This window comes from Egretta garzetta, unplaced genomic scaffold, assembly GCF_000687185.1.
Source record: "Egretta garzetta isolate BGI_Z169 unplaced genomic scaffold, ASM68718v1 scaffold363, whole genome shotgun sequence".
Lineage (NCBI taxonomy): Eukaryota > Metazoa > Chordata > Aves > Pelecaniformes > Ardeidae > Egretta > Egretta garzetta.
Genome location: NW_009259039.1, coordinates 370,570 through 394,426, shown reverse-complemented (window position 1 = coordinate 394,426; position 23,857 = coordinate 370,570). Strand labels below are relative to the sequence as shown.

Here is a 23,857-nt window from a genome sequence, read left to right as displayed (position 1 = left end):
TGTCAGGTGTTATGTGAGATTCTGAATTTTAGCACAGCCACTTACTTTCTCAATTAAATGACAACTTTTATTACACCCATGGAACTCCTTCTTGGTGGAAGAACCAAACAAAATTCATTTTGTATGGAAATAGTGCTAGTAAACTGGCCTAAGACACTGCAGTAACTTGCAAGAGCTGATCTTTGTGGAATACCTTGAACACTGCCAGACATGAGCAGGAGTCCTAAAAATCTTGTAACTGTGACTTTTCCATTTAATGTAGGACTGAGCATAAAACTGGACATGAACCATGCATCAGGTGATAGAGACCTGTCCACAATTACTGAACACAGGTTCAGAAGTTTAAAATTAAAAGGCGTGTGGAAGAAGCATCAATGTAAAACATATTCAGTGTTAGACACAATTCACAATGCTGCTCTATCTGCAGCAGCTGCTCTGATGACACACATCCACGTGCCAGGTACACAGGTCTGCCATCCTTCCGGAGGCTGCATGAAGAAAGGGACAGGGAAGATTTCTTCCTTTTGAGGAAAGGTATCAGAGATTATGCTTCTTCCTCAGGCAATCTCACAAGTCCCTTCCCTTGCTACCCTCCCTCTCCTCTGCTGTCTTTGAGTAGCTTTCCTTTGCTGAGCTGTAGAGGGTAGGACACAGTAATCATACACTCATAGAATGTTTTGCATTGGAAGGGACCCCTAGAGGTCATCTAGTCCAACCCCCAAGCAGCTGGCCAGTTCACAGATGAGCAGAGCCATAGTCCCCAGGCACTTGGAGGGAAAGGAGCTTCCACACAGGGTAGAATCACAATCATAGAATGTTTGGGGTTGGAAGGGACCCCTAGAGTTCATCTAGTCCAACCCCCCTGCAGTGAGCAGGGACACTGCTAACTAGATCAGGTTGCTCAGAGCCCCGTGCTGGACACTGGTGTGCTTAGTCAGGGGGACAAGTCTCTATTTAACAAAGCTCTTTTCTCCTCTCTGAGCTGCTTCTTCTCCCACCCCACAGTTCTGCTGTGATTCTATCTCCTCCTTTTACTGCACACAGAGAAGGTGAAAATATTTGCTCCCTACAGCAGACACACAAGCTATTCCATCCAGCATCCAGACTCAAGCAGAGATGACAGTTTGAAGGAAGGAGTGATAGTTATCAAGGGGCCTATCTGCTAAATACCAAGGAGACTTCAGGGACACTGAAGGTAGTTCTAAAATTTCCATCTCTGTACCCACTCTGAGGACATGTTACACCACACAGTGTTATGGGGCTGAGCTAGGTGGAGTATTCACCCCGACGTTTAAATAGCTGTGTGGCACACTGCCACAATTAAGCATATTTGTATTCCATAGGAAGCAACGAGATAATTTACACCATAACACGCATTGTTCTGGCTATACGTGCAGTAAGCTGGGTGATGTCTAGATCTCATGCTTGTGGTTCCACCAGCCAGGAATTCAGAGGGTAACATGTCAGTACCGCAGCTGAGCAGGGGATCTCCCAGTTCTTGTGGGAGCTCCCAGAAGAGCTGCCCCACATCTGCACAACAGCCACTGTCCTGCTTTTTCCCAGCCCTCCACCTCACAGCCATTTGGATGATCTCGTCACCTATGAAGATGTGCTGCCTGACCCTCAGGAAGCATTTGGTCACAGAAGCTGTTAGCCTAGGAGAAAGAGTCTGAGATGGGAGAACAGGCTACCAACAGTTGGGTCTACATAAGTAACGACAGGGAGTTTAGGAAGACTTGGTCTTAACTGTACTGAGGAGAGAAGGGCATTTGTTTACTAGAAGTTGCCTTTCACATGACCCTCTTAAAATCCAGTGGAGGATCCATTGCTCTGTTTGAACAGAAGCTCGCTCTGGTAGCCTGGATGGGAGAGAAATAAGAGTGAAAATTTTTCCAGAAGCAACAACTACTTTCCCTCTGCCATAACCAGATTGTACTCCTGAAGAAGGAACCACCTGATAACGGAACAAGGTCACTTGCTACTGGGGGTAAGGAAATGGTGTAACAGATCTGATGAACCTGCGTGCAAGAATCCCACAGCTTTAACCTCTACATCTGTGAGCTGTCCTGTCTTCTCCAGGTACTGCAGCACCCAGGTGATGGGGGCAAACAACACCTTGATCTGCACCCCACAGCTGCCAGACATCTGTCTGGGATGCAGAACCAGGTGGTCCAGGTATTCCAGTGATGTCACCTGGGCATCAGATAAAAAACACATGGCAAAGGCAAAGCTCCAATATTCAGGCAAATGGGGTTTGCTTCCTTAACATCACTTCTCACCCCATATCTCTACCTGCTTTCCACCACAAATCCTCTCAACATTTGCCCAGCCGCATAAGCTACCCCATTTACCACCTTCTGCAAGCCTCCACTCAGCTTCATCAGTTTCAATGCATGTAATTCATTCCCTTCAGCATCTTCTCATACATGCAAAATGCAGCCATGTCAGTAACATCTTGGTTTAGGGACTCTAAATAAAGAGTTGGTGTAGATGGAAATTATTGTTCAGCCAGTCTTCAGCAAATAATTTCTACTTGTTTGATTTCCTAACATGGGTTTTGGTCAAAAATGTAACCTTTTACTCAAAATAAAATGTATTGTCTCCATTTTGGGCACTTTCAAGTGAAGCAGCGCAGTTGAAAAGGAGGACTATGCTGAATATCTCTCACTAAAAAAACTGAAATAACGGGCAGGTTAACCTAATCCTGGAACACCACTAAAGTGTTCATTTAACCCTGACTTGCAAGTTATTCCAGATTGACCAAACCTACTTGTTCAGAAAGTAAACAAAAATCATTTTTCAAATAATTAACACATAAACCACAGACACAATAAATACACACGTTACTAGCAAATTTATATAAATTATGTTCCCATTATGGAAGGACAACCCTTCCTCATGTGCTAAGGGTCTTCCAGCACCAGCACCTGCTCACAGTAGATTTTCACTCCCCAGGACCAAAATTCTGTCATGACTGATGCCCTCCCTGCCTTTTCAGCTCATGGCTACCTTCTGGGCAGAAGGAGAAGGGAGACTTCACCATTATGGCTTTATAGCTTGTGGAAAATACACCAGGAAACACATTAAGGGCAGTGTAGCAACAAAAGCTGTTCATATCTGTAAGGCTTTGGGACTTTGCTTGAACGAAGACTTAGTATCACAGATTAGGGGCCAGTATTCCTCCTCCACCCACTCTAGAGGAATAGGGGAAAGTCTTGTATCAGGGATGTCTTGGCACATCCGTATTGCCATTCCCTAATGGTGGCCAGGCATTGTGTCTTTCTCTCTTGCAGCCACACACTACGAATGGGCTCAGCCTGATTACAGAAATCCTCGGGAAAAAGAAGGCTAAACTATGCAGAGTTCAGAGGACTGGTGACTTCTGTGGAGAACAAGCTGGTAGTATGAGAATGCATGTTGGTGCTCTGAAGTGATCTTTGTATTTTCCCTGCATACACAGCTTGACATCATTACCCAATACATAAAAATGGAGTTAAAGGCTTGCCATGTTCTGGAATACTTGGTTAATGAAATGGAGTGCCAGACCCCAGGACTCCTACAAGATTAGAGAGACTGATCATCTATCCAGCATGGCAGAAGCAAATTGGACAAGACAGACTCCTGGCCTAGGTCAAAGAGCAAAGTACAATCCTGGATTAGCTTGAGCCTGAAGAGCACAGCAACTCCCAGAGGACTTTCTCTTATCTGTGTCGTCTGCTTTCTCACCCAGGTTGATGGCTGTAACATCTCAGAAAAAGTCTTGGTCTCCTTGGCATATGGGCAGGCAGTACGGTCACAGCTCATGCATGACTCCAACTGTTATTCCTTGGTCTTGGCCAGCATAAGCTGGATCCGCCCCGGATATATAGGAAGACAGAGTTAGCAGCCAGTGACAAGACAAGTGGAGGTTTAACAGTGGACATCATTACAGGACAAAGGGAGAAAGTGGGTGACATTTTTATACACTATTTCTTTAACAGGAAATTTAGCAGATGCTAGAATAGCAGTGAGCTGTACATCCCATTCAGACCTGTTATGGATCTAAGTATTGTCTTGATATATGGACAGGGAAGTAAAGCCTGTGGACTTTTATCCCAGCCTCTGGAAAACAGGCAGGGCTAAAGTATCATTGGATATTTTTTTAAAAACTGTTCCAGATTTACCATGTGTCATGACTGATTCATAAAAAGGGAGAGGAAAACCTGAGCTGAATATGAGAGACCTTACCTAAACACGCTTTTTCAAACTGTTGAACATAGTAGCTCTCAGCACAAATTACTCTCCCCAAATCATGGAATATGGTAAGGCCAGACCTGCAAAGGAAGGTTTGAAGGCCATCAGTCCTACTGCGGGAGAGATCCCAAAGCCATCACTGCCCAAGACACAAAACATATTGGCTTTCCATTCTGTTACAGTATTAGGGATGGTGACTTGAACTTGTTTCTCTCCTGAGCCCCTGAAAATAAACCAATCCCAGGATAAAGGGAAGATGATGCCCATTTAAAAAAATAAATTAAAAAATCTCTGAGGATAAATACTAAAATTACCTGTAGCATTTCTATCTGTGCTTTTTCAAGCTTAGCAATGCTGAAGAGAAGACAGACCAGCTATGTCAACCCTAAGAAACTGAGGCATAGAAAGGGAAGGGACTTGCTCAGGGCTGCACAGCGACTCATTAAGGGGGAAGAGGGATGAAACCAGGCTTGCTAGAAATAAGCTTGGGGATGGCACGCCAATGTATGAGGGAGTGTGCTAGCGAGGTCCTTTGGTCTGTCACCTCAGAGGAAGTGGCAGATAGTAATCCAAGTGGCAACAAAGATGCAAAGGTTACTGATGGGTTAGTAACAACTGCAATTAGTTGCCTAGGAATTAAGACTTCTACCCTCAGAAGTGTGTCCGGTTCATTAGCCCCATTGAAGTGCATCTATACCAATGCTTGCAGAATGGGCAACAAAGAGGAAGCATTTGAAGCCATGGTGCAGCAGAAAAAACTATGTTTGCAACTATAGTTGCCACCAAAGAAACGTGGTGGGACAGCTCACATCACTGGAGTGCTGCCATGGATGGCTATAAACCCTTCAGGCAGGAGAGGCAAGGAAGGAGAGGCGCTGGGGTAGCCCTGTATGTTAGAGAGCATTTTGACTGCCTTGAGCTCAATGATGATGATAGGGTTGAGTGCTTATGGGTGAAAATCAGGGGAAAGGCCAATGAGGCACTTATCAATGTGGGAGTCTGTTATAGACCACCCAAGCAGGAAGAAGAGACAGATGAAGAGTTCTACAAGCAACTGGGAGAAGTCTCACTATCACTAGCCCTTGTTCTCATGGGGGACTTCAACTTACCACGTCTGCTGGAAGTACAATACAGCAGGAAGGAAACAGTCTAGGAGGTTCCTGGAGTGTGTGGAAGACAACTTCCTGACACAGCTGGTGAATGAACCAAGTAGGGAAGGTGCCCCACTGGACCTGTTGTTTGCAAACATAGGAGGCCTTGTGGGTGATGTGACTGTTGGAGGATGCCTGGGGCACAGCAATCATGAAATGATAGAATTCTCGATTTCTAGAGAAGTAAGGAGGGGGATCAGCAGAATGGCCACCTTGGGCTTCTGGAGGGCAGACTTTGGACTGTTCAGAAGGCTGGTTGACGGTGTCCCTTAGGAGACACTCCTAAAGGGCAAAAGAGCCGAAGAAGGCTGGCGCTCTTCAAGGAGGAAATCCTGGAGGTGCAAGAGCAGGCATTCCCCATGGGCCAAAAGATGAGCCGGTGGGGAAGAAAACTGGCCTGGCTGAACAGAGAGCTTTGGCTGGATCTCAGAAAAAAAAGAGAAAAGTCTATGAGCTTTGGCAGAAGTCCTCAGGAGGACTACAAGGATGAAGCAAGGTCATGCAGAGAGAAAATTAGAAGGGCTAAAGCCCAACTAGAACTTAAATTGGCCAATTCTGTAAAAGATAATAAAAGATGTTTCTATAAATATATTAACAACAAAAGGAGAGCCACAGAGAATCTCCATTCTTTACTGGATACAGGGGGAAACGTAGTGACAAAGGATGAGGAAAAGGCTGAGGTACTTAAGATCTTCTTTACCTCAGTCTTTAATAGGAAAGTCAGCTGTTCTCTGGGTACCCAGCCCACTGAGTCAGAAGACAGGGATGGGAAGCAGAACAAAGCCCCCATGACCCAAGACAAAATGGTTAGTGACCTGCTTGGCCACTCAGCCCCTTACAAGAAGAGCTGGAAGACGGGGACAGGGAGCAGAATGAAGCCCCCACAGTCCCAGGGGAATGGTTAGCCACCTGCTACACCACTTAGACACATGCAAGTCTGTGGGGCCAGATGGTATCCACCCAAGGGTACTGTGGAAGTGCTCACCAAGCCCCTTTCCATCATCTATCAGTAGCCTTGGCTAACTGGGGAAGTGCCACTTGACTGGAGGTTGGCAAATGTGATGACCCTTACAAGAAGAGCTGGAAGACGGGGACAGGGAGCAGAATGAAGCCCCCACAGTCCCAGGGGAATGGTTAGCCACCTGCTACACCACTTAGACACATGCAAGTCTGTGGGGCCAGATGGTATCCACCCAAGGGTACTGTGGAAGTGCTCACCAAGCCCCTTTCCATCATCTATCAGCAGTCCTGGTTAACTGAGGAGGTCCTGGTTGACTGGGGGTTAGCAAATGTGACACACATTCACAGGGAGGGCGGGAGGGAGGATCCGGGGAACTACAGGCCTGTCAGTCTGACCTTGGTGCCAGGGAAGGCCGTGGAGCAGATAACCCAGTGCCATCATGCAGCACGTACAGGACAACCAGGTGATCAGGCCCAGTCAGCATGGGTTTATGAAAGGCAGGTCCTGCCTGACTAACCTGATCTCCTTCTGTGACAAGGTGACCTGCTTAGTGGATGAGGGAAAGGCTATGAATGTAGGGTACCTGGACTTTAGTAAAGCCTTTGACACCCTTTTCCACAGCATTCTCCTGGAGAAACAGGCTGTCCGTGGCCTGGACGGGCATATGCATACGTGACACCCATTCACAAGAAGGGCCAGAAGGGTTATCGGGCACTGAAACGGGCTGCCCAGGGAAGTGGTTGAGTTCCCATCCTTGGAGGTATTTAAAAGACGGGTAGACAAGGTCCTTAGAGACATGGTTTAGTAGTGGACAGGTACAGTTGGACTCGATGATCTTAAAGGTCTTTTCCAACCAAATGATTCTACGATTCATAACCAGGGCCAAGGAGACAACCCCAGTGGTCAAGGCCAAGCGGATTTTTCCTTCAGAAATATTAACCTTTCACAGACAGGGGTGCTGGGTTCAAAGAATCAGCCCCCAAATCATACCTACTAATTCAAGGTGGACTCAGCCAGTAGTGAACAGGTCCCAGATCCAGATCTTGGGGGAAAAAACTAATGGGATGTCACTCACTTTATCTGTAGGTTCTCTGGGGCGAGGGAAAGCTGGTACTCCTGGAAATGAACACAAGGAATATCCAGAGCCAAGGTTCACAAAGGCAGCTCAGCACTTAGAACAAATGCATGGAGGGGGGAAGAAAAGGGTATAGAAGACCAGCCCCTTTGTCAGAGGTCGACATTAGGAGGACTGCAGCTGTTAAGCAAGTGGAAAGAGACTTTATAAATAGGAACAGCCATTCCTCCCAAAGAAAATAAGGAGCTCTTCATGATTAAGTGCGCACTCCACTGGCTGCTTAATCTTGCCATTTAGCAGAATTTTCAGTCCCATGTACTCTTTGCATTAGAGATTTAAAAACCAAAACAAATATAACATTAGAAAAGGAATTCTACGTTTCCTTACAATCTCTCATCCTGTTATGTCACTACAGCCATTCCCTCAGTTTTCTTTGTCGCCCTCCAGCTCTTCTCCTCTTCTTCCTACAGTCTTCCCTGAGGTCTTTACATATAACTCAAGGGAATGAGAGCATATCAATGACTGCACAACCTGGCTGATTGTCCCATTCTTCATCACTCGTGCCAGCAGCAGAGGGACCAAGAACCAGTCTGACTGCTTCAGCAGCACCTGGTATCAGCAGCATAGAGCAAGCCATAAAGCACAAGGCTATAGTCCAAGTCTGATGCTAAAATGAGAGCTGAACTTTTAAAGATCTAGTTGAATCCTTGTTAGTGCTAGTTGTTCATTTGTTTTCAACTTGGAAAAAAAAGCCAACCCAATTCCCAGATCTCTTTGCAACTGCAGGATTAAAAAAAAAAAAACAGCACGCAAACTTACAGGCTCAGTTTCAAACGTTAGGACCATTCTGCTATGTTCACTTGCATTATTCTCTACTCTGCTCTCATGAGACCTCACCTGGAGTACTGCATCCAGCTCTGGAGCCCTCAGCACAAGAAAGACATGGACCTGTGGAGCGGATCCAGAGGAGGGCCACAAAAATGATCAGAGGGATGGAACACCTCTCCGATGAGGAAAGGCTGAGAGACTTGGGATTCTTAAGCCTGCAGAAGAGGCAGCTCTGGGGAGACCTGATTGAGGCCTTTCTATATATAAAGGGGGCTTATAAGAAAAACAGAGACTTTTTACCAGGGTCTATAGTGACAGGACAAGGGGAAATGGTTTTAAACTAAAAGAGGGGAGATTTAGATTGGATATAAGGAAGAAATCTTCAACTATGATGGTGGTGAGACACTGGAACAGGTTGCCCAGCGAAGTTGTGGATGGCCCATCCCTGGAAGTGATCAAAGTCAGGTTGGATGGGGCTTTGAGCAACCTGATCTAGTTGAAGATGTCCCTGCCCATGGCAGGGGTGTTGGACTAGATGATCTTTAAAGGTCCCTTCCAACCCAACCCATTCTGTGATTCTAGGAAGAGATTGTAGGAACCTAGCTTTAGAAAGCTGAAGAAAACTGGTTGATTAAACCACAAGGAAAGATATCTTCTATGTTCCAGGGGCAGAGGATCAATGGCAGGTATCGGAAATGACCTTACCCTTCGTACAGAGCAGCCAATGTCCTCATTAACTTCATAGGGATAACCTCCATTTTGGGCGGAAAACATAGACTACACCTGCATAATCACACAAAAAGGCCAAGAAAACTGAACAAAATGCTCACAATTGCAGACAAAACATGGCAGATTTCTACCCAGCCATCACCCCCCACATTTCTCTCTCCATTCTTAACCTTTTTAACTATCAGCAACCCACCATGTACTGCAACTCTCCAAAAATCCAAATGGGTCGTTCTTTAATCAAGATCAGACATTTTTAAAAGGTAGAATTTTAGTGTCATCTAATCACAGTTCAGCAGACTTGTCAAAGGTTTCAAAGTCTGTGGAATGCTAGCATGTTTGCACCTTTTCCCTGAAAATAATTTTTAAAATACTTAATAAAGAGAGACCAGATCTCATATCTCCCACTGACGAAGAGCACACTGTTTAAGATCAGCAGTGAGCTGTGCTGTACAGTAGCTACATGGCCAGCAAGTCAGTAGATGGAAACCAGTTAGTCAGAGAGAAAACAGTTCTCGGCCAGCCAGAGCAGGCATTGCCTCTTGCCCTAGCTAGAAGCACAGAAACACAGGAAAACAGGGTTATAAGGGTTAGGGAGCTGGGAATACATAAACGGGGAAGGTTACAATGGAGGAGACAGGTGTAGACAAATACGATACAAACCCCTAAGAAGTCAAGCTTTCTTAAATTTTGCTGCTTATGTAATGGCTTGGCTTAAAAATAAGCCTTTTTAAAAGTCAGTTTAAAGTCATAACAGACATACGCTGCGTTTTGAATACCCTTTTAGAACATAGCCAAGTAATTAAAATAAATTATTAAAGCCCTACACGTTTCCTAAAATGTTTTAAAGGCAGACTACTGAGCAAGTATAAGTCACTAGTGAATGTCCAGAAAACTGCTTACATAGGTGTTCAGCCAGTTTTTGACAAGAGCACTCTGTTCATGTCTCCACAGAATATTTCCTTTTTTTCTGTTTATTCACCTGGTTCAAAGTAATGACTAGCTTATTCAAACTGAAAGAGCCTTTGGGGACTGCAAAAGCATGGAAATTGCTTTTGCCCTCCCTATCTGCAAATAGGAACTAGTTGTGAGGAGCTAAGCTCTAAGATTTCTGAAACACTGAGGAACATGGTGACCAGAAGGAGGGGGGAAAAAAATCAATCAGTTAATTATTTTTTGAGAGATAAATCTTGCTTTGTTTAAATTGAATCCATGTAAATGTAAAATATGTTTAGACAAGCTTACTTTCTGTGAATCCAAAACATCTAAGGTAGCTTTATTTAATGACAGATTTTAAGTGCCGAGGGATTTGTGCATTAATTGAATTCCAGCTTCCATGAAGCTATACTGGAATGAATTGAGAAACAAAACCTGATACTTATCTTCTTATATTCTCATCATGAAAAACTGATAAAAGTGAAGACTCTAAAACAGTAACCTGACAGGACTGCTTAAACACACACAGACATTAGCACACATTTCTCGATAGCAAAAATAGGTTTAAAAGGTGATGTAGACAGTATTTGCTTAGTATAGAGTGGTTACCAGCCCAAAAGAAGGTGAAATAGTTTAAACAAAAGCTTCTTATTTGTTCATTTAAATGTGTTTAAGTACATAATTTATAGCAGTTCAATTTGCATCAGTTGATCTCAGAAACATTGCAGTTCTGACCCCAGCTCTTCTCCCAGCACAGGGCCCTGCTGCCCATTTATCAGCTCAGCTCCTTCTACAGCTCAGCTCGGTTTTTCTGCCTTTCCCTGCCATCCTGCTGCCTCACCGCCCGCGGCAGCCCCCACGCTCCAGCCTCGGGAGCACGACACCCCGGCCCGCAGCAGGCACAGCGCACAGCCGGCTGACAGCTGCCCACAGCTGGAGAATCGCTGCTGCCCCGGGCAGATCCAGCTCTTGTGAAACCCCAGCTGACCAACAGCAGCAGGCGCCGACAGGGAGAAAGTGGCCGGGGAGCAAAGAGGGACACAAAAAGAAGGCACTGGAATGAAAAAACAGAGGCCAGGTAGTAGTGGCCTGGCTGTAGTTCTTCCACTGCTTCAGCAGGGCTCTCTGTGCAATGCAAGATAATGTCTGTCTCGTTCTTTCCTCCCCTTTCTGCACCTTCTTACTCCCCCACGCTGCTTTAGTGTAAGCCTAACCTGATTACTGAAGTACAGGGAAACCTTGAATTCTGCTGTCAGCAACAAGGCCTCCAACAGGGAATGTGATGTGAGCCACCTGGTGAGGGGCTGGGAGCAGAATGGGAAGAAAAAGAGAGAGGGATGGAGAAAGAGACCTTCAGACCTAGGAAAAAAAGAAGAGGAAGCAAGACCCTAATCAACCAGACCTAACACTATTCCCTCATAGAATCATTTAGGTTGGAAGGACCTTTAAGATCATCAAGTCCAACCGTTAACCTAACACTGCAACCCCACCACTAAACCATGGCCCTAAGCACCTCGTCTACTCATCTTCTAAACACCACTGTCCTGGTTTCGGCTGGGATAGAGTTAATTTTCTTCATAGTAGCTAGCATAGTGCTGTGTTTTGGATTTAGTACTACAAGAATGTTGATAACACACTGATGCTTTTAGTTGTTGCTAAGTAGTGCTGAGACTACTCAAGGACTTTTTGAGCTTCTGCTCGGCCAGGTGCATAACAAGCTGAGAGGGAGCACAGCCAGGACAGCTAACCCAAACTGACCAAAGAGCTATTCCATACCATAGAATGTCATGCTCGAGGGGAGTTAGTCGGTCGGTCGGTTGCAGGAAGAGTGATTGCAGCTCGGGCTGTGTGACTGCAGCTCGGGGGGAGCGATCGTTGCTTGGGGCGGGCTGGGCATCGGTCAGCGGGTGGTAAGCAATTGCATTGTGCATCACTTGTTTTATATATTATGTATATTCTCTTACCATTATTATTATTACTATTGTTATTCTTCTCTCTTATTAAACTGTCTCTATCTCAACCCACGGGTCTTACTTTTTTTTCTTTTCCCCGATTCTCCCCCCCATCCCACTGAGGGAGGGGAGGAGTGAGCAAGCGGCTGCATGGTGCTTAGTTGCCAGCTGGGTTAAACCACGACAACCACCAGGGATGGGGACTCAACCACTTCCATGGGCAGCCTGTTCCAGTGCCTGATAACCCTTGTGGTGAAGAAATTTTTCCTCATATCCAATCTAAACCTCCCCTGGTGCAACTTGAGGCCATTTCCTTTTGTCCTATCGCTTGTTACTTGGGAGAAGAGACCGACCCCCACTTTGCTACAGCCTCCTGTCAGGAAGTTGTAGAGGGTCATAAGGTCTCTCCTCAGCCTCCTCTTCTCCAGACTATAAACAACCCCAGTTCCCTCAGCCACTCCTCATCTGTGCTCCAGATCCCTCACCAGCTTCGTTGCCCTCCTCTAGACATGTTCCAGCAACAAAACATCTTTCCTGTAGTTAGGAACAAGCATGACAGGACATGGGGAAATGGCCTTAAGTTGTGCCAGGGGAGGTTTAGAGTGGCCCAGGGAAGTGGTCGAGTCACCATCCCTGAAGGTATTTAAAAGATGTGTAGATGTGGCACTTAAGGACATGGTTTAGTGGTAGACTTGGCATTGTTATGTTAAGGGTTGGATTTGATGCTCTTAAGTGTGGGTATTTTCCAACCTAAATGACACTATGATTCTATATCTAATGATCATCTCCAGGCTGCCTAGGCTAAGCACAGACCATCAGACACTGCAGTCAACACCAGTTTTGCCATTACCTACAGCATCTTGACTTCAGCCACCACGGCCTCACTCCAACACACACACATCCTCCACCCACTATGACCATAGCGTGTTCACACAGAAGAAGAAGTTCACAGGGGCAGTATCACAATACCCCCAGACCTCCATTCCTGGGCACAGGCCAGCACCCAATACAGGATCCTAGCTTTGAAGTAACTCTTGTGGTGCTGTACCATGGCTGAAGGCACAAATAGCTGCTCTGGTAGTGTGGACCAATTGTTCCCAACAGGATCCTGATTTGCAAATTTCTCCTGAAAGGAAATACAGACAGGCAGCTATCCAGACAGAGCTCCATGGTTTCAGGTGCAATGTGCATGCCTTCAGACCTCTTGAGCAGCACCAGCGTGGTTCAGCCATAACACAGCACCTCTGATGCTGCAGAGGTTGCCTTTCAGTTTAAGTGGCAGTCCTGCGCAGAGGTGTACATAGATCAGTTACTCCCAAAAGACCCCAGAGCACTATGAGACTCCAGTACAATACAGATCCCGGAGCAGTAAGACCATGCTTCCAAAGCATATAAAAATCTGTCATTAAGAGTAATATTCATCTTGTCCATCTTCAAGCACATTCATCTGACCTAATTCTTTAGGCTCCCTTTACAATTAGTGGGGAGAGACACTCAACAGAACATTTCTAGGGTGAGATGACTCAAGTCTGAAGATAACCCTCCAGGTACAGTCAGACACACAGCATCCAGTGGTAGCTTATCTTTTACCATTAGCCCTGCAGGGAACACAAAGTGACTAGCCCAGATGTAAGTTCATAGATTATATACTTCTAAAATAGATTAGATCTCTCCTCCCTTAGCATCTAATATTAATTATATGTCACATGTTATAAAATAATTTTCCAATATATACAGAAATAGATAAATATCTGCAGCACATTGGTACAAATTGTTTTTATTGTCAGCTGCTTTCACCAAGGGAGAAATGGCTCCCAAGGAATTAATGCCTAGATGTCCCTTATTTATTTATATTTTATTTTCAATTTCTTGCACAGCCTGTGGCATTAGCCATTTTCAGAGGCAGCATACTGCCATTGTTACAGACCAGCAAGATCTGAAAAGTCCTACACGCTGCATTCAGCTGCACTGCTTACAAGCATACCAATATATGAAAGTGCAGCAGGATGCGCTATGGGGCACATGAAACAAAGATTTCAACAACTTCACGAGTACCAATTACCAGAAGTCTTCAAATAAGCCATTTATTTCTAAACGTTGGCAGCCTGAAAAATAGACTCTGGATTTACCCGTAGATATGGCTGGAATGCAACAGGACTAGCTTGCTTTTTCAACTACACAGAGACAATTCTTGTCTGTTAAAACTTTAGCAGTACCTCTGCACATGCGGGCAACCAAATCACTTGGCTGTACTGAAGACATCCAGACACAAGTACGTGACTTGCGTCTGAGGTTACTCATGGTCAGACCAGACACAGCAAAAGACAGATGTCCCTATGGAGCGGTAAGGATACACCTGTGGAAAAACACAGGCTTGTCTCAAACACATCTTTGGAACTGCAGAGGTTATGAATAAACAAGCCACAGAAGCCACACCACCAGGGACTTCCCTCCCCAGTACTTTTTCAGAGCACACAGAAAAGAAAGCTGTCATAGGTCCATTTTGAATAAGAGACTCTTGAGATCCTCCTAAAAATAAAATGGGACCTACAAGATACAGCAAAGGGAGTCCTGCCTTCAAATGCTAACAGAAGACAGGAGGTCAGCTCCAGAGAAACCTCACTGTTATTCCAGGCAGCTGTACCCAGAGCGAACACAGCCACACCAGGGCTATGGATGATGAGAGTTCATTGGGACTGTGTGCTCTCAGTCCCCTTCAGTAATGTTGTCACTTCATCCTTTGGTATCTTTTTGTCTCAGTCTGTGGATCTGATCTGCAGAAAAAAAGCCTAAGAAAACCACGCACAAGTTCAGCAAAGAAAACCTACTCCTAAAATGAGCCTGAGAAAAGACAAGTACCCTCAGAGACAAGCGCTTTGTCTTTTTTGCCACCTAGAAACTGGGACAAAACTCCAAACAGGCAGAAAGCATCTCCAGTGAGATGAAGGAGACTTTTCAAGTCTAGTGCATTCTCTCGTGTCCTTGTCCCTTCATAGGACAAGAGAGAACTCTGGGTGACCTTCCAGTAGATTACTACTTCACAATTCAAAAAAAATCCTACTTTCTAGCAGATAGCTTGCCAGCCTGGATAGGTCAGCCACTGCTCATTGCAGTCACACGAAAAAGCTGTACTTCATCCTCTGGCTTAGAGTAGGAATAATGGAAAACAAAGGCATCTCATTGTTACTCACCTTCAGCTCCACCAGTGAGTGCTAGAAGAAAAAACAAAGCAAACAGATCAGTCATCAGCTCCTTGAAACTTTTTTTTTTGTAATACAGGGGTGGCATAAGGGCTCAGGACCAGTTACTGTACCAATCAAACCCTCATAGTCAAGAGGCTTCAGTTCACCATTCACAAACCTCAGGAGGATTAAAAACCATCCACTTAAGGACCATTTCCCCCAGATAAAAGCCTAAGAAAACCACGCACAAGTTCAGCAAAGAAAACCTACTCCTAAAATGAGCCTGAGAAAAGACAAGTACCCTCAGAGACAAGCGCTTTGTCTTTTTTGCCACCTAGAAACTGGGACAAAACTCCAAACAGGCAGAAAGCATCTCCAGTGAGATGAAGGAGACTTTTCAAGTCTAGTGCATTCTCTCGTGTCCTTGTCCCTTCATAGGACAAGAGAGAACTCTGGGTGACCTTCCAGTAGATTACTACTTCACAATTCAAAAAAAATCCTACTTTCTAGCAGATAGCTTGCCAGCCTGGATAGGTCAGCCACTGCTCATTGCAGTCACACGAAAAAGCTGTACTTCATCCTCTGGCTTAGAGTAGGAATAATGGAAAACAAAGGCATCTCATTGTTACTCACCTTCAGCTCCACCAGTGAGTGCTAGAAGAAAAAACAAAGCAAACAGATCAGTCATCAGCTCCTTGAAACTTTTTTTTTGTAATACAGGGGTGGCATAAGGGCTCAGGACCAGTTACTGTACCAATCAAACCCTCATAGTCAAGAGGCTTCAGTTCACCATTCACAAACCTCAGGAGGATTAAAAACCATCCACTTAAGGACCATTTCCCCCAGATTTGCTGCCACTGTTATTTACACTCCATCAGCCTACAGAAGATACCTGACATCCACATTTGGAAGGTTAGCTCACACTGCTTGCTTTCATTTTGCTGGCTCCACGGATTTTTGTGCAGATCGCTAACTATTTTCTAGGGACTCACTTGATTCCCTGGAGTGGTTCTTTGGGTCATACTATCCTCACCACATTTTCTCCTTTACGTTCCTCACCTCATCATTCAAAGAGACAAAAATGCTGTTCGGAGTGACAATTCCAGAATGAACTGCAATGGAAAAAAGCAAATGAAATGCTAGTGAGTCTAGCCTTCAGGGACAGAGTCAACCCACTCCACCCCTACCCAGCCCATACTGCAAAATGGAAAGTGCCCTTTCAGGGCATTCCTTTAGGCATCGTGCTTTAGTCCCTCAGAAGATCTGAGGGCATAACAGGGCCCTGAGAATATCGACTGAGAAGAAATACACAAAAGAATATGAGAATATGAGCCTAAGAGACATGCTGAAGGAGGAAGGGAGGTGCATATAGTCCCTAAGATAAGTCCCTGAAAGAGATGAGAGACTGGATTCATTTGCAGGAAGCAGCTGAAGTATCCTTTACTTCACATTATCTTTCAAAGCATGGTAACGATTCAATAAATACTAACAGTTTTGTCTTACAAAATGCACAAAAGACGTAGGGCCTTGCAAAAAGATGTTAATCACGTATTTATTTCAAGAAGTGTATTTTTCCACCTTCATGTGAAGGAATGTGGGTGTGTCATTTTCCAATAATTAAAATTTAGCCATGCCTTCAGCATAGTTGGGAGTGTTTATTCCTGGAGAAGCTATTCTGAATAGGCCAGATATTACTGAAGCACTTTTTACTGAGAATAGAAAAGCAGAGTTTTCTGGATTTGATGAAACAAGGGAGATGTCTTTCCGGCAAAGATTATTTGAACAGTTTGGATACAACTAACAAGTATAAGATGATGGTCTTCTGATGGATGATGGTTGCCAGGTGAGTTTCCACCATTTATAAACCAGGCAAGAGTGTACCACGGCATTTGGAATCCAGCGCAACAAACATGGTGAGTTCAGTAATTTTCTTGACCAGTCCTCACCAGACTTCATGTGGAGATACCCGGGATGATGTTTCCTGGAGGCCACTTAAGACTGGTGCTTATAAACCTAACAAGTCTGTATCAGGGTAATGTTGAGTAGGTTGGTACAATTATTTTAGAAACACGCCTGAAGTAATAGTGGAAGTGTGGACTATAAATCAAGTGTGATTTCTTTACTAAAATCCAGGACGAAGGGAATTATTGTACCTGCTGGGCAACACACATCAGAGACTATGTTATTCTAGTGGGGACATACACTGATCTGCACACTGCAAGGAACATCCCCTCAGCCCTCCCTGCAGCTTATCGGTATGCATACTCAGGCTTACCTTGTCCTGGCGTATAAATAGGCTTGTCAGTTTGCACAAAAGTACTGCTCACAATGTTCTGGTTGAAGCCTTCAGCTACTGTGTCCCTGTCCACAGACGAGCAGATGGTCGCGACTTCCTTGATGCCTTTTGCAGGTGCACGGACTTGGGGAGTACAGGAAAATACCCCAGGGTAACTCCTGAGAAAGTCTTGTAGGAGAATTGAGCATAGCACTTCAGCACATATATAATCAGACTAGTGGCTAGTTTACAAAGGAAAGAAGGGCCTTACTGCTCCACTTACTGCTAAAGAATTTGCTCCACAGTTGACAATGAAGGGACTGACATTCTTACAACTGCACGTGATACTTACGGGATTTATGCAAATTTATATTGGTATCCATAGTACAAGGACATGGGAAGCATTAAGAAGCAGTTAACAGTAGAACCCAGAGCTGTTGGCATAGGTTGAATAACATTTATTAACAAAATGAGAACCTTGGCTTGGACTTCAGCAAGTCAGAGCAACTAGAAGCAAGAGGATCTGACCATTTTCTGGACAGAATGAGGAAAGAATTCCCAGTCCCCAGATGCTTCCTTCAATAGCAAAATGGTGAAACACTTGACTTCACAAATTCTTCCTGCTTGATAACACTGGAAACCAGGCAGTCCAAGGGGGAAGGGGACACAAACATACGGAATTCTTAAGCATTACTAAGGGACACAAGAAATAAGCTACTGCCTTTCACCCTGTCAGCAAATGACACAGTCCCTGACACTTCAGGGTGTGTTACTGACTGGGAGATCAGAGTATGAACAACCCTAAGGTACGAGATCAGCCTCTTGCACTGGTGATTGGCACAGGACAGAGCTGCATTCTGCCGAGCACTAGTGTTACCCAGCCTTGTCTTTACAGGTGATTTGCAATCAAGCTTCATTTCTTTTCATACATGTAAGATTATGTACTCACTTTCCACTCCTGTCATCCACTATTTCTTACTGTCTAGAATTTGCATTAACAGATTATTTGTCAGACAGAAGGAAGGGCCCATGGGCATATAGTTGAGCCTACATGCAGAGGGAACTTTGGCTGCCACCTCAGAAAAAGGTCCTAAATGGGTGCCTCACTAGCCCTAATATGAATGAAAATTAACAAGTCCATTAATAATAATTAATATTGGCAGTATAGCTCTTAATATAACTCTTAATAATGCATTAACATTAACGTTATATATAACATTATTATGTTGTTGTATTATAGAAAATTATAAAGTAATATATTGTAATTATTATACGTATCTATTACATACAATAATAATTAATATTATAGTGATATTTACTAACATTAATTTCCTTAACAGGAACAACCATGTAATAGATTGATCATTAAATCACACACAGAGTGCATGAGTATGTACATACATGCTGCCACTATCAAAACAAGCATCCCATAGCTCCAAGTCAGTCTTCTAGAATGGACATCAGATGCCGTAATTCTGCTCATTACAATGCTGATGATAAGGCTTTACACAGGACTGCAAGCACGACTGACACTGCTTGTAATTGCTCTGCAGAACTGCTGCTCTTTCAAAAGGCGACATGGCAGTCTGCTAGCATGCACGTTTGTGAAGACCCTCTTTCATATAGGAATTCAGAGTCAGCACCAAAGCATCTCTCCACGCACCTGCATGGAGCCTGGCACAAGGACTCCTCTACTGGCAGCCCATTTGGCCAAGGAATGCACGCTGCTCTGCGACACTTCAGGAACCTCCCCATGGAACAAAGCCCTGATTGCAACACTCTGGTACTGAAAAACGGTGTTTGCCTTCACTGCTGAGGTAGCTCCAGCCTCAATTTTGAGATCCCCACCAGGAAGGTGAAGCACTGGAACAGTCTTCTGATGGCCACTGAGCAGCATGCCGTTCTCACCCCCAAGTCTGCACCCTGGGGGTAAGCAAAAAACCCACACGGACCTTCTCTGCAGCTTGGTCATGCTCGCAGCAGCACCCCACAGGTCCTGACAAAATAAGTGAAAACTGGGACAGAGAGTTTTAACAGCATCAACGCTTTAAAAAGAGAAGCATCTTTGCTTAAAAAGGAGAAGGAAATTCAGAATTGAATTGAGTTCTTCACTAAGTGGTGGCCTGGCGCCAACATAACTGCAGCAGCGTGTCAGGGCCTGGAGGACACCCACAAATCTGCCTGTCCCCCAGGCCTCCCCCCATCTACCCATGGCCCACGATCCCATGTCAGCCCCCCAGGTCCATCAGCCCCTGCCCCAGCGATGCCACAGCAGGACTGGTCTCCAGCTCTCACAGCCCTGCCCTGCCCAGCTATGGGCCCTATCGACCCCATCCCACAGGCTTCTCACCCGGACCTTGAACCTGCCTCATCACTTCTCAGGTGCCAAAGGGACCCAGCAAGGTTTGTGGACTCCAGCATTAGTATTTGCGACACAGAGGAAGTGGCCCAAGAAACTGCATAGGCTGAGGCAACAAGTGCTCAGGGACCTGCCCCACAGAGGTACGCCCAGCACTTGGTAAGAGGCACAAGCACATGAAGTACCCCATCTTTGAAAGGGAAGGGGCCCTGCTGTTGCCTCCGAATTTCAACCAGAAGAGGCCCTTAGCCGCTCCCTGAGACATCGGGGTTGTTTCTCTGTCATCCAGCAACAATACTGTGGAAACAAAGTCTCCACAGAGGTACCACATCTGTGTCATCTTTCTGCCTGTGCCACCATCTTTCATCACCACTGTGCTCCTGGAGCAGTGAGGTCTGGAAAGAGACAGAGGCACTGGGGAGCCAGGGGAGAGGGTGTCCTGGTTTCAGCTGGGATAGAGTTGGTTTTCTTCCTAGTAGCTGGTGTGGTGCTGTATTTTTGATTTGGGTGAGGGGGATGTTGATAACAACCTGATGTTGTAGTTGTCGCTAAGCAGTGCTTACACTAGTCAAGGGCGTTTGAGCTTCTCACGCCCTGCCAGCAAGAAGCTGGGAGGGGCCACAGCCAGGACAGCTGACCCAAACTGGACAAAGGACTATTCCAGGCTATATGATGTCATGCTCAGTCTATAAACTGGGGGAAGAAAGAAGGGAGGGATGTTTGGAGTGATGGCATTTGTCTTCCCAAGTAACCGTCAGGCGTGATGGAGCCCTGCTTTCCTGGGGATGGCTGAACACCTGCCTGCCGATGGGAAGTAGGGAATTAATTCCTTGTTTTGCTTTGCTCGCATGCATGGCTTTTGCTTTACCTATTAAACTGTCTTTATCTTATCTCAACCCACAAGTTTTCTCACTTTTATTCTTCCGATTCTCTCTGCCATCCCACTGAGGGGGGAGTCAGCGAGCGGCTGGGTGGTGCTTAGCTGCCATCTGGGATTAAACCACAACAGAAGGCAAGAAGCATCCCCAGCGGGCATCTGTCTACAATGCCCTATGGTCTCTGGCCTTCCGTGACACTATGACAATGACTAGCTATCCCTTGAAGGGAAAAAACAGTGGCAAGTGGAATGAAAGGAAGAGGCTTTCATTGTCTCTCTCCTCTATTTCTACTGCATAACGAACAGGAAAGAGGGTGAAGTTGGAGGGGAAAATTGTGGCTACTCAACTACTGTCATCAAATTGTTCTCAGAGCACAACACTGCTACTGGCTTTTCAAAACCCCCGCTATACCCCCTTCAAAAGTCATACTAAATCGCAAAAATGTCCAGCTTTTCCCTCCCTTAGTCCTTTGGCTCCACTACCCATAGGAAAAACTTCACAACTGGTCTTTCTGGTTCCCTTATCACATTATATCCACCTCCCTATACCCACCAGGCACCTGTCCCATCTCCAGCCTTCTCAATGAAGGATGTTCACTTAAACCAAGGTGCTAGCTTCCTTCCCCGCCTCCTTCACATGGTATTCCCTATGCCTTTGCTACTCTTCTGCCATCAGACCCTTCATCCAATGTCAATCCAAAACTGTGAAGAAGTTAAGGTAGGAAAAATTCCTGAATCTTACCATGTGGGTGTTTGCAGCAGACCACGCTCTGTCTAAAACTCACCAACCCAAACTCCGCCAACCAGCTTCCATGCTGTCACTGCTATTCCCAGCGAGCCTGCTGTAGCAGAGAGAATCACAGGTATCAGGTTTGCCAGCTCATGTATGCAAGACTTAACAGAGAGCTCACAGGTGCTGCATGCCTCATCCATGAAATACAGCCCCTTGGTTACAAGACATACACAGCGGAATGCCCTGGGGTCTCTCCCAGATACCTTGATTTGAAGGAAATCAGATTGTCACAGGGAAATCAATTTGATCTAAACTCACAGCTGCAACTTCTCAAGCATGCCAGTTTGATTCTGGTGACATTAGGGGATGGTTTGCATTTTTGTAGTAACTCGTGTCCTGCATGGTACATGTGAGGCAGACAGAAATCTTTTCAGATGCTAATCACTTCAACAAAGACAGCAAGATAACAGAGGAGGAAAAGAGTAAGCAATATGTAGCTCAGCAGCTGGATGAAAAACTCTTTTAGCCAGAGGAAAGCAGTTACTGGAACGAGGCCATTCAAAGGGGAGGCCACAAAACAATTTGCAGCGAGCTGAGAGAGAACAATGGAAACAATTCTCCGCTGCTCTGAGTGACCTTTTTCTGAAGACTATCTACAGATTTAAATTTCGTAGGATCTACTGCTAGCCGAGATTAAGAGAGTAAAAGTCAAACACTGTTTCATTGATGCATGCAGGCTAATTCCCATGCTGCTGCTTCATCCCAATGACGGTAGGTGTTACAGTAGCCTGGAAGCTCCGGGATTCCGACTGAAGTTGTTTGTGTCCCTTGCTTTGCGCGCTGAATGTACCCTTCTGCCTATACCTATTATTTCCTTTGATTTTTTTTTAAGTCTTCTTGCATGTTTCCAAAACACTGTAGCTGTAAACTGCCGCTTCTGCAGTATTCCAAACGCTTAGAAACCTAGATGTTGTTGGAGCCAGTAACCAGGAAGTTCCTCTTTCAACATGCTCTGCCCACAGCTAAAATAACATAATTTTCAGAAACAAGCTCTATTTCTATGTTTTGATCAGCCCATACCCGCAAGATCTGCTTCTTCCTACCCTTACATATTGGGGAGGTGATCTCTGGGAAGTATCCCAAGCACCATGGGAAGAGTTTAAGAAAGCTCTCAGCCCCGCTGCAGGGCTGACAGACACCTGGAAGTCCCCTTCAGCTGTCGAACGGGCACACTCACCTGAAGAAAGGAACACGTGATCATGTCAATACCCTCATTTTGAAAGAATTATTTCCCCTCCCTGGGTGTTTGAAAACACGTGCTGACCTGCCATCATCTATTTGTCCTGTTTCTTGTAGACAAGCCTATATGCAAAAATGCTTGAGTGAAGCAGGTGCAGTTCACAATGTGCACGGTATTGCTGCTGTTAGCACATTCCTAAAGGACAGCAGTAATTCTTGTGAGGGCCCAGCACTCAGCGTGTGCACACCCTCCCTCCTCCCATCCCTTTCTGTAGCATGCCCAGAAGTTTCTCCTTCCTCTCCTCTTTTGATCTAGAAACCCAAGGTTTCCCTTGTTGAGAGGATGTTTAGCTTCGCTATAGAGAAAAGATTAGCTAAAACCACAGTGCCGTAGATACTGATTTCAGCCTGGGGCACTGCCAGATCACTTGTAATTACACATGTGATCCAGATAAAGGGGGGGCACGCAGTTGCAATTCTCTTGGACATACCTAGGTGTTTCCCTGACCTGTGGGACTGCAGGTGATGCCTGATCAGGCACAAAGCCTGCTAGGAAAGTTTCATCTATCAAAAAGCAAAGCAAAGCAAAGCACCCTGAACCTGCAGGACACGTTTGTATGCATTCCACTCTGTGCCACATGGCCACAAAGTTTATAATCTAATCATCCAGCACACAGGATTTACTGCCATGTGGAATCAATCGGGTACCCAGGAAACTCCACTTCTAAACCAGCATCCCCAAATGGAAGAATCCCTTTTCCATGCTCAAGACAAGTGAATTTCAGCCTTGCTCTGCTGGCCCTTTGAGGTCTGCGCATTCTGCTGAGGGGATTACTAAAGGTCACTAAAACACAGGCCTGCTGTTAGCGCACCCATACTTTCGCAACATAAAATTCCACATTCTCACTGGAAAACCTGCAGGAAGACAAAACCTTTTTTTAAAAAAAAAGGTTGCGAACAGTTATATGAGACCTTCTCTTCCCTTATCAACTACACCCACCTGATCCTCCCAGCCAAACACAAACTGATACTCTGAAAATGGTGGTGGTTCCTCTTCCCTGGCAGACTGTTCCATACTTCTTCCCCAGTGCACCTCCCGACATCCTCGGCTCTGCTGTAAGACACCCGGAATGCCTGTCCAGCTTAAATTATCTATCTCCGTTGTTTCAACTTGCATACATGGATGTGGCATTCAGATTTCTAGGGACTGCTATGAACCACATAGAATCATAGAATCGCTTTGGTTGGAAAAGACCTTTAAGATCATCGAGTCCAACCTCCAACCTAACCCTGCCATCCCACCACTAAACCATGTCCCTAAGCACCTCAT

The 23,857-nt window shown here is 45.3% G+C and overlaps 1 protein-coding gene across 1 annotated transcript in view; it reads right to left on the bottom strand.

Annotated features, from left to right (window-relative positions):
* Positions 1-23,630, bottom strand: part of LOC104122773 (alpha-2-macroglobulin-like protein 1) — a 52,729-nt gene extending 29,099 nt beyond the window's left edge. Inside the window, 7 exon segments of the mRNA XM_035890522.1 lie at positions 444-586; positions 5,466-5,666; positions 15,054-15,074; positions 15,678-15,698; positions 16,104-16,156; positions 17,320-17,463; positions 23,528-23,630. Coding sequence (XP_035746415.1) covers positions 444-586; positions 5,466-5,666; positions 15,054-15,074; positions 15,678-15,698; positions 16,104-16,156; positions 17,320-17,463; positions 23,528-23,630 — 686 coding nt within the window.
* Positions 23,631-23,857: the final 227 nt, after the last annotated feature.